Source organism: Fundulus heteroclitus, chromosome 17 (assembly GCF_011125445.2).
Source record: "Fundulus heteroclitus isolate FHET01 chromosome 17, MU-UCD_Fhet_4.1, whole genome shotgun sequence".
Taxonomy (NCBI): domain Eukaryota; kingdom Metazoa; phylum Chordata; class Actinopteri; order Cyprinodontiformes; family Fundulidae; genus Fundulus; species Fundulus heteroclitus.
Window position 1 is genome coordinate 14,690,081 of NC_046377.1, and position 14,058 is coordinate 14,704,138.

The following is a 14,058-nucleotide window of genomic DNA, read 5'->3' on the forward strand; positions in this document are numbered from 1 at the left end:
CTGCGCATAATCTATCTGGGTATGCTCTCATCTAATTTGATTGAGGAAGGCAGGATATTCAGCAGAAGTCTCCAAGCTGATTTGGCGAAGCGACACCTAGTGCCAGCCTACCAAAGGTTGGTTTTAGCCAATCACAGTATTAAATTAAAATATCATGAGAAACTGCAAGAAAGTAAGCTGGTCAAGGCACTTCTTGCTGTTAGAGAGTCTTTAGATCACTCTGGAGGAATCTTCTGAAGAATTGTATTCAGCCATATTAGAGTGTATGTAAGCATGAAAGGCCTGTTTAATTTAATTCAGTTTGCTAATAAAGTGCCAATTCACAACATGTCATCTCAAGGCACTTTACAAAGTCAGTTCTATAAAATCATACTAATTGGTTAAAGTTCTCTATCTAAGGAAACCCAGCATTGAGTCATTGACTTGCAGTATCACTCCTCCTGGATGAGCTTGGAGTGAAAGGGGACAGTTGCCTGCATTGTGTTGTTGCCTTTGCAGTAATCATGCATGTAGCATGCATGTAGTGACAGTGGAAAGAAAAACTCCCCATTTAACAAGAAGATACCTCATATTTCTACAAGAGAAACAGGGCTAAATACCAAAAGAGAAACCCAGCTATTTCCCCAGCTAGAACAGGAAATATTTGGCAGCCCGCCTCCAAGACAGTGTCACAGCTAAATAGAATCATACATAGCTACTATGAAGAGAAGCATAATGCCTACAAGAACATAAAGTTGAAATAACGGCAAATAATACAAAACTGGAGAGTTGGAAAGTCCTCATTATGTCCTCCGGCAGCCTAAGTCTATAAGAGTGCATTTACAAGGATGGCCCAGGAAAACCTACGCCACTCAGTCCACAACTTACAAGTAGACAGGGTGTCTTCCTAATGCATTAAAATTGAAAGTTAGTTCATAAAGAGCTCATACACTGCCAGCTTCACAGCGAGACCGACAGGAGCAGGTGTTGGTTTTTCAAAATAAAGTAAATTGTAACATTTGATATTTAAATTCCCTCTAAACTTTGATTCTGATTATAATAAGTGAACAAATATACAGTATACTATACTATATCACATGCTTTAGATCGATTTAACATATTTTTTTTATTCTTTCTGAAAGTGCGCCAGCTTTTACTTTTTCAATGATTGATTTTACAAATGTGTCAGTAATCAAAACTGGGTTATGGTCATGAAATTGAACAAATCCTTCTAAAAATGTGATTAATCAGTTAATTAAACAAATAACAGGGTTTCGTTTTTTCACAGAGAGCAATTTAACCATTCCTAAAAGCCAAATTCAGATGAAATCTCTTGTGGGGCAAATGCGTTTTCACAGCACTATACTACTGTAGGTTTTTTAAGAGAAATGCTTATAGCAAGGGTACCCAAGTCTAATGTCTGACTAATAGAACCCATGTTTGAATTTAAGCTCTAAAATGCCACATAAACATTTGACAAATCTTTGCTGTCTTCCTCTGCCACATTTTAAGTCTGTGGGATGGAATGGAAAAGGCCTTCCTGCCAAATTGAGATTTGATAGAAATCTCAACTACCAAAGGTTTCCTGGCATTAGGACTGAAGAAGCCTTCATCCATCACAGTTTAGCGCTCCAATGACTGCCAGTTTAAAGTGTTTCTGCACCAGAACTATATTACTTTTATAAAGAAAAATAGCAGTTCAAAGGGTTAGTATTTTCCTCCTTTTCGGGATGTTTATGGGGTGCTGCCAGCACAAACTGACGGCAATCATACTGAATAGGATTAGGATGGAAATTCAGATGGCGTCCAAAACATGAACTCCCATTAATGGTGCTGTAATAAATGCACTAAATGTATTGCTTTAGTGGAATAATGTGTCTGTGGCTTTTGCTCTTTGCTTTTCAGCAAGAGTAAAAAAGCTTTTTATAAAGTAATTTATGAGCTTATTTAGATGTGGTTGCATGTAGAAACTGCATTAAGGTTAATTACTTCTTGTACTTATTGATACATTTTTAAAATCCTCTCCTTCCCACTAAAACCAGCACAAACTATTAAAAACATACCTTTGCAACTATCAGCCCCACTCTTGCTTAGATGTTGGTAAGGTGACCTTACTTTGTACCAACAATCAGGAGAGATACAAAACAAATCTGAAAAATTTAAACTAAGGCAGTATTTAAATGCTTTGAATTCTTGATTTAAAGTCAATCTGGAGTAACTTAGTGAATGTAGTCATATTGTCACTTTGTGATTAATCAGTTTCTGGGTCTTGTACCAAGCTTTTTCCTTCTATACTTTTATTAAAGCATGCAGCTTCTCAGCCTAATGCGCCCCTCCAGTTTCTTGGCTCAGAAAATGTTGTGTACTTGGATCTGACTTTCCTCTGTCCAGCATCTCCTTTATCCTAATTGCTTCTTCTTTGTCCTCCCTGCAGTCGCTCCCTATGGCCGGGAACATACATTACCTTGCTTTCCAAATTAGCCATAAATAACATTTTGTTTCACTTCCCTTATTAAACGGACCCGGGTGTGTTTGTTTTGGGTGGGTGTGGAGGCTCAGTAGAATGGTCTTTGACATGATGTGTTTTATGTGCTTGGGTTTGCTCTGGGCTCTTTTTTTTTTTTTTTTTTCTACCATTTAGTATGCCCCTCCACTGGTTCTTACTATGCATTCAATCAATCGTAATAAAGTTAAAAGAACAAACCCCGTTTTTAGTTTCTGCAATATTAATTATTGATCCTAAATCACTTTGCAGTAAATGGTACCCAAAAGTTGAATATAAATTGATTCTTAAAGGCATCCAAATCTAATAATGGTTTGGGCTGTCATTAGTAGGCAACATGTGCAAATAATAAAGCCTACCACTAAAAGGTAATGCAATTCCTTTCACGAGTTAAACTGAGGTGAAAGGATTATAGATGTGTTGTTTTCAAACATTTCTTTAGAGAAAAATATAAAAAAGATTTTATTCAGTCATCATGAGTAAATACTTTTACTGCAATTGCAACTGACATACCTTAAAACCACAAAAGCTTAGAAGAAGTCATACAACAGCTATGTTCCTCCTCCTGCAGTCTTGATGTTTTACCCACAGCTTTATTTAGGAAAGTTTTGCCGGTCATACCATCTGATTTGACTCAGATAATAAACAGGTCGCTTCTGTGAGATGTTTTCCCCAGTCCCTAAAAACAGCAATTATCAAACTACTAATGCAGAACTACAGGCCCAGCTCAAACCTCCCATTTATCAGTAAGATGATTGAAAAAGCTGTTTCAACAATTAAATATCTTCTTAACAATGACCTGCCGCTTTGATGTTTTCCAGTCAGGTTTCCCTGCTCACCACAGTACAGAGACCGCCCTTATCAAGGTGTTTTATGAAATCCATATAAATGCAGACTGTGTAAGAACCACGGTGCTGGTATTATTGGACCTCAGTGCAGCATTTGATACTGTCGATCACTCCATTCTGTTAGAACGCCTGGAGAACTGGGTCGGCTTTTCTGGTACAGTACTCAACTGGTTTAAATCCTATTTAAAGGACAGGGACGTTTTTGTGTGAGTAGGTAACTTTACATCAGAGATGATGCAAAGTAAAAATCACATTCAGGGTTCCACAAGGGTCCATCCTGGGCCCCCTTCTATTCAATATCTACATGCTCCCTCTTGCTCAGATCATAAAAAACATCAGCTACCATAACTATGCAGACGACACACAGCTTTACATCACCATGTCACCAGGTGACTATGAACCAGTTCAAGCACTGAGTAAATGCTTAGAAGAAATCAATGCATGGATGTGCCAAAGGTTTCTACAGTTGAATAAAAACAAAACTGAAGTAATAATTATTGGACCAATAGAGGAGTGATGAAAAGTTAGCACACAGCTTCAGCTGCTACAGCTAGTAACCACTTATCAGGCCTGAAATCTGGTTGTAGTCAGGGACTCAGATGGAAACCTTCAAAGGTATCCAAAGACAATTACAAAGTCAACCTTCTTATCACCTGAAGAACATTTCTAGGATTAAAGGACTAATGTCTCAGCAGGATCTGAAAAAAAATAATCCATGCATTTATTTTTAGTCTAATCGATAACTGCCACGGTGTTTTCACAGGTCTGCAAAAAAAAGTCAGACAGCTGCAGCTGATCCAGAACGCTGCTGCCCGCGTCCTCACTAAGACTGAGAAAGTAGAGCACATCACCCCAGTTCTAAAGTCCTTACACTGGCTCCCTGTAGCTCAGAGAAAATAGACTTTAAAATACTTCTGTTAGTCTATAAATCACTAAATGGCTTAGCACCTAAATATATCACAGACTTGCTTTCAGTGTATCAACCCTCCAGACCATTTAGGTCTTGCGGCTTATATCTACTCTGCATACCCAGAACCAAACATGGGGAAGCAGTGTTTAGGCTATGTTCACACTGCAGGGAAATGCGACCCAAATCCGATCTTATTGCCCATATATAATCTATATCCGTCTTTTTCATGGCAGTGTGAACGGCTCAATTCTAATCTTTTTTGCCCTCCCAAAAAAATCCAATTTGGGACACTTACATATGTGGTACCAATTCGGATACGTATCAGATTTTTTTTCAAGGTGTCCACTGTCTGAACAGTCACGTCGCATTTTATCTATTTATTTCACGTCACTCTCCTGTCTCTCATTACATCTACAGACAGTAGTAGCGGTTAGCGCTCCATAAAAGACCGTTGTTAATAGCTGTGCTGCTTTCTTTTCACCTTATTTAGTCTCACTATGATGTGGTCTTAATATAGTCGGCTTCCACTGCTCAACAGTAGTCTAATAATAACGAGAAGAGATGCCGGCTGGTATATGTTTTTTTTCTCAAGGTTTTCTTTAACAAAACATTATTTAACACTTCTAGAAACAATTACATTCACCATCACTTCCGTACACAGCGCGCTGCTCTGTGACGTCTCCTTCTGTGGTCCACGTAGGCGAGTCGCTTTACAATCTTGAACCAGAAGTCTGATGGTGGTCACATTTAGTGGTAGTATGAATGGCCACCTCAAAAAATCAGATTTCAGCAAAAAATCTAATTTAGCATCAAGACCTGCAGTGTGAACATAGCCTTAGTTTTTATGATCAACGGATCTGGAACAAACTCCAAGAGGATTGTAAAAGTGCTGTAACCCTGAGTTCATTTAAATCAAGATTAAAAATCATTTGTTTAGAGTCGCCTTTGAATGTTAATGTTTTAGTTTGTACTCCAACTTGTCATATCTTTGCTTACTGCTACTGTTCCACTGTAATGTGTTTCCTCTGTAATGTTTTTTTTTTCATATACAGCTCTTTGAATCATCTTAGCACTGAAAAGTGCTTTATAAATAAACTTGCCTTGCCTAAAGGGTACGTCTTTTATAGCTTTTCCCATCACATCTAGAGACTGAGATTTCAACTCATCCACCTTTTCTGAAACGGCTTAAGCTCAGTCAGATTTGATGGATTGTCTGTCAGCTTCAATTACAATCCTTGCTGCAGATTCTCAATTGGATTTAGGTGTGGACTTAGACCTGACCATTTTAAAACATGAAAATTATTTGATCTAAACCATTCAGTTGCAGTTCTGGTTGCATGGTTAGGATGCTGTTCTGCTGGAAGTTGAACCTTCGATCAAGTCTTTGTTCAGCCTCAGACTGGTTTTCTTCCAGTATTGCAACAGTCTAATGCCTAAATGTAAAGTGTACCATTTTTTACAGGTATGGTGTTAAATCAATATTGCTAACCCAGCAGAGTTTGTAATAGTGTGTTCTGGTTATTTGTGGCTCCTAAAAAAAACATATGTCATTAATTTTCTAAAAATATAAGCCAAGTACAAGCAAGAGATTTTGAGATAAGAATTTAATATATTGCCATTCCTCAGTTACTGTATTACCTGAAATGCAAAAAGTAACTATCCACTTGTGCATGGTAGAGATGCTATCTGTGTTTGGTGCATAAAGATAATTGGGAGCGGTGTTCAAAAAGAGTCCCCAAACAGATGCTAAGAACTAATGAGCCATTTCCCAACCCTTTAATAGATGCTGTGTGTTTGTGTGTAGATTGACTCACTTCCATCTGTTCCCCTAAATTAGCTATATTGACCATTATTAACCTCAAGTTACTTTACATGTGTAGCTGTGATTTAACTAGTTATCATTCCATAATTAAACTCTGTTTTTGCTCTTTTTACCTCCATGTGCCACTTTTTCACATTCCTTCCATCTCTCCTTCAAATCCTTCCTTCTGTTCTTTTAGCTTCCTTCGGTCTGTGAAGTTTAATTACATTCAACCTTTTTTTTTTTCCATTTTGCACATGACAATTTGTGTTAACAATGTAGATCTCTTTAACACAGTTGTCTGCCGTGGTTGTGTTTTTTATGTTTAAATGTCACTTCAATCGTTTACCTTATAGTTTATCATATATGTTTAAGGAACACTGCAACGAAGGAGAAAAAAAACACATATTTATTAGAAAATATGTGCCAAGTGCCTTCCCTGTGCTTCCCGTCAACCCTCCTTCCCTTATCCCTCCAGTTCAACAAAAACGCCACGCCTGTAGCTTGCTTTAAGAACTTGGTGCAGGCCAATGTGAGGAACAAAAGGATGCTGAAGGAGGCTGTGCAGGGACTCAAAGCTGAGGGCATCACCAACTATACAAGTGGCTTTGAGCTCGCCTTCGAACAGCTTGCACAGGTAAAGCATGTGTGGTCTGGATTTAATTGCCAGATTGAGGTGGAAATTGATAAAGGTTGTTTCTTATGTGTAATACACATTTACTTTGAAAAATTGTAAACATTGGTGACATGCAGAGGATCTAAGTCTATACCCCTCTGGTAAAATGCTAGTTTTGTGTCTTGCAACAAATGAAACCAGGATAAATCATTTTGGAATGTATCCACCTTTAATGTGACCTCTAACCTGTAGAGCTTCACTGAAATAACCACTTCCCTGTATGGATGGCCATCTTAATTCTTCAAGGGCCAGTATCTAACATGTTTCACATGTGTCCACGCCTTAATACAGCTTAATAAATGGCGGACTTAACCTCAGAATATCCTCAATTTCTGTTGAGGCTTGTTAATGAGCCATCTATTTGATTCAGGTCTGTTAAAGCTTAAACATGCAGAGCATCGTCTCTTGCGGACTGGAGTTGGTCACTCTAAAACTATAAAATTAATTGAAACACCTTTTGATTATATTACAGCACACTGTGTTTTTTGGGTAGGGTCCTTTCAACACAACACATTTTGATTTGGCAAACATTTGTATCCTGTGCAAATCCTTTTATAGATCACGGCACAAATGATCAAACGTATTCAGGTCTGGGTTCTGGCTGCACTATTTCCAAAAATTTACTCTTTTTTTCTGATTGGATGTTCGCTTTGGGATGTAATGCTACATCTGAATGAATGATGACGTTCTTTTGCAACTTATTACCAGAACTGTTAAAAGACCAGTGTTGCTTTGGTGCCAAACTCACCAGTTAGAATTAAGGAGGGGTGTAACCTTGGTTTTAGTGGACTAGAACACATTTTATCTCATGCTTTTGAGGGCTCTGAAGTGTGTTTTTGTTCAGTTTTGCTCCGTTTGTCCCTTCTCTCTGATACCGTTTGACAACAAGATCCTCCCGATGCTTAGGAAAACTCGCTGGGCTTTTGCTGTAAGCTGGGAACAACAAAAACACCAGAAAAAGTCTTCTTTAACATCTGAACTTTCAGTCGATATGAGGCAGCTGTGTACTGACTCTTTAATGTGAGTTTGAATGTAGGGGTTAATTGTGAATACAGTAACAACCCCTTGTGCTCACAAATTTAATCTAAATATCTGTTTTTCAGTTGGGTCAGACAGGTTATTTGCCACACTGAATTTCCAAACCCGTTTTCAGTTATTTATCTTGGTCTCTATTTTTTAAATCACAAAAAACAAACATTTTACCAGGGGTGTGTAGACTTTTTATACCCTATGTATATGTCAATGTTTTTATAACATGAATGGGCGCAAGTCCATTCAACTTTAAGTTTTTCCTCAAAATGTTGGATAATCTGACACCCAAATCTCTAAAATGTGCTTTTAGAGATTGAGTATATGTCGCCCTCTTCTGATCCTTTCAGACATTGCACTCTATAGACACATCTGTTTAATCACAAGCATTAATGCAGCAGCTTTTCTTAGCAAAGTTAAGAATCCTTGCTTCTGTGTAAACCAGACCAATGTGTCAAGGGCCAACTGTAACAAGATTATAATGCTGTTCACCGATGGAGGAGAGGAGAAGGCAGAGGAGATCTTCAAGAAATACAACCCAAAGCAAGAGGTAGGACTTTATATTCGGTTTCACTGCAGTCAGAAGCAGTTATTGGTTATTTTTGTCATGTTTAATTTAGTCTTATTGCCCTTCCTTTCCTTTACAGGTGCGCATCTTTACATTTTCAGTAGGACAGCACAGCTATGATAAGGGGCCGATACAGTGGATGGCCTGCAATAATAAAGGTAGAAAATATCATTGATTTATAGTGATCAGGTTAAAGCATTTGTTTAATACTTAACAAACTTGGTGGGTGTTGTACATTACATTTTAAATTTTATTGAGTTAGCTCCTTTAAAGTATGCACAAGGTACTTTGCCATATATTCATCCTTTGTTTCATGCCAAACTCAGCTGAAGTATTTGTTGCAAAAAGCTTAATCATTGTCTGATCGTAGTTTAAGCTGATGTTTACATTGGTGATGATGGGACAGGCATGGCCCCCCTGAACAGCTGTTGGCACAAGGACATCTGATAGTTATGGAGATTTTATTTTATAAGTGAATTAAGGGTTTGAGATTTTTTTAACCTCTAACATTCTGATCACTAAACGGTGGCAATATATAGTGAGTGTAATAATCCTTGTTCAACTTTTAAAAAAAAATGTTGTTCAGGCTTCCACCAGCATTACCACTGTCATCGTTAATTGTTTCTTAACATGAGATTTTGTTCCCACCTGAACAAATGTGTAAGTTATGGGTTTTTTTCTACATGTGTTTTGAGTGCAAGGTCATATTTCTGCTATAAAGGGGTTTTTGTTGTTGTTGTTTTTTTGTTTTTTTTTGGGCTTTTTGAACAACAGTTTGTTGTGTTTCTAATGCAACTATGGGATTTTGCATAAGTATGGGTTAAGTTAATGATTTGAGTAGTATGTGTAATTTCCAGTAATTATGCTGTGTCCAGGGGTAGTCTTACAAGATATCTTTCTCTTCCTCAGGTTATTACTATGAGATTCCATCTATTGGAGCCATTCGGCTGAACACTCAGGTAAACTCACTCATTAGAACACGCTTGACTAATTTTGCCTAGTTTTCTCACTCCTTGCCCATCTTTTAAAACGTAGTTCTCCAAAATGGTTGCTTATATTGCCCCCTTGTGGTGGAACTGTTGATGCGCAGGTTCCAAATTAAGTTTTTTTCTGATCACTTGGCAGGAGTACTTGGACGTTTTGGGTCGGCCAATGGTCAAAGCTGACAGCAGGTCCAAGAGGGACAAAAAGGCCAAGCAAGTTCAGTGGACAAATGTCTATCTAGATGCACTGGTATGTTCTGTGAGACGATCACAAGGGTAAATACTGATGCCGTTAATGTGTGAAACTGTGGCGCAGGAATTAGGATAAATTTGTTTTATGTCATGTACAGAATTTAAAAGTCTCGTTTACTTATTTGCTGTCATGCTATCTTGTATTTGCGCAATGAAAGAAAGATAAACTTTATTCCCAAGTTTTGCCTTTTTTTGTTGTGTTTATGCTTATGTCAAGAATTACTGCCAGGCGACGGCAGATAAGAAAGCAGACTGATAAAAAAAAGGAAAAGAAAAAAAAGTTGGATTTGATCAGAGAGTTTCTCTCTGGAAAACGACATCAACTTTCTCAGCATCAAAAATGTCTTACTTAAAAAAACTAAACTATTTAATCAGTTTTCTGATTAAAATTGCAAGCAGTGTTTTGCTGATTTTTTTATTATTAATGTCATTTGTGTAAAAGATTTGCTGTAACTAGAAAAAATAACAAACTTAATGACAGTATGTCACATTAAAACTGCAAGCTTAAAATGCATTGAACATTTTTTTATATGTGCTTTCAACACGGTATTTACAATTATAAGTGTCACTAAATGAAATTCAGTGTAACAAAGTATTGCTAGAAATGGAAAATAAGCAGTAGAATGGTTTAGCATAAATCAAAGCATAACCATTTGTTAGAACGGCCCAGTCAAAGTCCCAGCCATAAATCCTCCTGTCGATCTAGAGTGAGACTTAAAAACAGATGGTCTAATGTTTTCCATACAATGTGACTGAATTTAAGACACTTTGCAAAGAAGAAAGGGCAAAACGTCCTGCCGGTAGATTTGCAACGGTGGCAGAGTGAGAGGTGGTTCTCCAAATAATCAACCAATGGGCGCTAAATGTGGAAACATGTCAGTTTCTGGACATCAATTTGTAAAATAATATGAAACTGTAGAATTTTCTGTCAAGTAATTTGTGGTTTTAACTCACCCAGATTTTAGAGTTTAGGATATTTGAATAAATTTGCAAGCCACGAAAAGCATTTGTCAAGCATATTATTGTTTCTGCATATCCTTGTTCCATCTTCCAGGAGCTTGGTCTTGTAATCACCGGAACTCTGCCTGTCTTCAACAAGACCGACACAGGCTCAAAGGTATCCATAAAATGCATTTTTAGTTAAATCATTACACACCCCAACACACACACACCAAAAAAAAAAATCAAAAACAAATAACTGTTCACAATTTAATTATTTATAATACAAATGCATAAAACTTATAAATATTAAATGTGTCACACTTTATTATGATAAATACTATTGTAAAGCTATTACGTTACTGTGCTTGTAACAGATTTTAAAAGTAATCATAAAGAAACATATTTTATTTTGTCTTCGATGCAGGAACTTGTCACCTTTTATTTGTGATAATTACTAGAACAGATGATCTCATTCTGGCATGTTTTTTACCACATACTGCCTGCTTTGATTTGTGTTTTTTTTTTTTTTTTTTAAGAAACCTAATTTATGCTAATTATTAAAAAGATCTAAAGGTAAACATTCAACATCAATGCTTGCTTTTATCTTCTCTCTTCTTGTGGCTTTGGCTTGTTTCCTCTGTTGATGCAGAGCTCCCCCAAAGCCCTCCACAAGAAGAGAATGTAGGCTGTCACAAAGCAGAATTAAAAAAATAGATCAATCATGCAGATCAGAGTGAGGAACGATCCGGTAGCTTAAATGCTTCAAGATGAGTCTACATGTCTACCTCGAAGGACTTGGAGCCTGCCTCCAGTGCGACTGAAAGCAAGTCTGGAAATGCCTTGTCAGTGACTCACTGCAGCACATGAAGCTTGTGGGAATGAAACTGTCCAGATTTCTATTGCAACCATTTCCTTGAAATCCTTCACAATCCACTGAGGGAATTGAATCATCCAGGAAGAGCAACAGAACTCATAAGAGAGCCTTACAGTTACTCTTTCTGCAGCTGACATCCTCTCTGTTTTTCCGATGCTTTTCTCTCAGAAGTCACAAAACCAGCTCATCCTGGGAGTGATGGCTATTGATGTCTCCCTGGAAGATATCAAGAGGCTTACTCCTCGGTTCACAGTAAGAACTCACAAGTTGCATTGATGTACACATGTGTACTGTGCATTTATTTTTTTTATAAATCACCTGTAGCGCCGTGAAAAAATATGTATATTTACACTATCCCAACTCAAAGTTTAAATTTGTCTTTATTTATATATTACAATTAAAATATACTGTTTATGTAGGGATACTTGATCTCTCTACACTCACCACAGGAACCTGAGTCAAATTCCTTCTTTGTGCACGCCGTTATGGCCAAACAAAGTGGATTATAATTTTTAATTCTTTATAAATGTGTTTTTCTCACTCATGTTTGTTCTTTTCCAGTTTGGTCCAAATGGCTACTACTTTGCTATTGATCCAAATGGGTATGTGTTGCTCCACCCTAATCTTCAGCCGCTGGTAAGCAAAATCCCAAGGAGATATTTTCGGTCACACAACTTTATTTTCAGTAACATCTTACACTGACTTTTTGGGATTTTAAAGGAAAACTGTCCCAACCTTCTGCTGGTTCATAACTTCAACTAATTACTGACCAATTCACATCAAATCTATTGTGTTTAAACCTATAAAACTATAGTGCAGTTATAGAGGACGGCAATAAAAACACCACAAACTGAATGTCATCTTTTCTGCTTGGGTACCACCCAGTGTTAGCATAACTAGCTGCAACAGGAAGTTAGAAAATCAGCAGTTTAAAATCAACAAGAACCATTGCATCTAAATTAACTAGTTGTTGATCTGTTTATTAGTTTTCTCCATATACTGATAATTTCGGCCAATTCTTGGAGTTAGTGTTGTTGTATTTCAATATTGGTACTGATGAGAATGGTTTTTCTACTAGCTATTATGATTAAATCTTCTCTAACATTTAGTATGTGTGTCATGCAAAAGTATTAACACCCCTTGAACTATTGTCCATGCAAACAGTAGTGTATAATTGTGTATCAGTGAAAGAAGAAGTGTACATAGTTTCAAAATCTTTTGCAAATAAAGATCTGGAAGGAGCCTTGCATACTTCCTCCTCCCTCTGTTTCCTTACGAGGTGACTTCTGAAACTTATTTTTATTTAGATGGATCAGAGTAAGAGGAGCTTTCTACAAATGTGCATCACACTTTTCTGATTAGTTTGTATAAAATGTAAAGAAAATACATTTAAGTTTGTAGTTATCATGAAACAAAATGTGAAAAGGGGTATGAATACTTTTTCAAGACGTTGTGTGTTTCAGGAGAGCCTGTTATTGACACGTGCAGACAGTTAGTTCTGCACAGTTTCCAAATTATCCTTAAGTCCTCCAGAGGAAAATTGTCTTCACTCACGCCTTTGCTAAGATTGAGTTTTGAGTGAAGGCGCTCATTGTGTTGCTCTTTGCGTAACAGTCCAGTTTTTCCTTCTAGGATTAAATTAAACTGTTTGGACTTTGTATGTTTGACAGACTTTTTTAATTTTGTTTTTTTCCGTAATCTGGTTGCAGGATTGTATTTACTGGCTAGGTAAAGTTTTCCTCTGACGTTTGTAAAATGTGCTTTTCATAAATACGCTATTGGGAAAATTGGTTGCAGATGATTAACATGGAGCTTCTTCCTGATTATTTTCTTTAAGACTGCAAAGCATCAAAACCTGCTTTTGGAAGCAGGATTTGATTTATTTTTTTGTATGTTAGTTTTTTTCTTTGTGTCCACCCTTGACAAACTGATTGACAGAAATTGTTTTGTACATTTTCTTCTAGACTGCCAAGTTTGATGAACCTGTGACACTCGACTTTCTGGATGCAGAATTGGAGAATGACATCAAAGTGGAGGTTTGAAGCATAGATTTGTTTTCTAATTTAATTACACAAACTCTAATCAAAAGCTGGTGCTGAATACTCATTTATATTTTAAGTTACATGGTTGTCTCTGGTTTTTGACACAGATAAGAAGTAAAATGATAGATGGAGAGAGAGGAAACTACAGTATAGCTACACTGGTGAAATCCCAGGATGAGGTAATTCGTTGACTTTTGAGTTTATACCCAGTTTATTTGGAAGCCCGTTTGTTAACTGACTGTAATGTCATTGTTTAAGCGCTACATTGACCAAGGTCAGAGGACCTACACCTTTGGCCCTGTGAAAGGGACAGACTACAGGTAAAACTGTTAGAAAACGGCATGCACACTCATAATTCAATTATATATTTATTATATCACTGGATCAATCCAAAGCATCCGATATAAAGCTTTACCAAGCTTTAAACTTAATGGTTGCATTGAAGAGAAAAAAAGGGTTTTTTCAAATGTGTTCCCAATAATTAGACTACTTTAAGGGAAGGAATATAAAATAATTCATACGAAAATTTTAATAATTCATTTTTTGTGTCTTTTGGGACTATTCAGTTGCCCAGAAATTACTACTGTATCTCAGTAAATTAGAATATAATTTAAAGTTCATTTATTTCTATAAATCAATTCAAAAATGAAA

General features: G+C 36.9%; 1 protein-coding gene across 1 annotated transcript in view; it reads left to right on the forward strand.

Moving 5' to 3' along the window:
• Positions 1–14,058, forward strand: part of cacna2d1a (calcium channel, voltage-dependent, alpha 2/delta subunit 1a) — a gene marked incomplete in the record, with an annotated part of 123,005 nt that overhangs the window by 61,740 nt on the left and 47,207 nt on the right. The window contains 11 exon segments of the mRNA XM_036149334.1: positions 6,520–6,678; positions 8,192–8,296; positions 8,394–8,472; positions 9,224–9,273; positions 9,440–9,547; positions 10,604–10,666; positions 11,534–11,617; positions 11,927–12,001; positions 13,330–13,401; positions 13,515–13,586; positions 13,666–13,727. Coding sequence (XP_036005227.1) covers positions 6,520–6,678; positions 8,192–8,296; positions 8,394–8,472; positions 9,224–9,273; positions 9,440–9,547; positions 10,604–10,666; positions 11,534–11,617; positions 11,927–12,001; positions 13,330–13,401; positions 13,515–13,586; positions 13,666–13,727 — 929 coding nt within the window.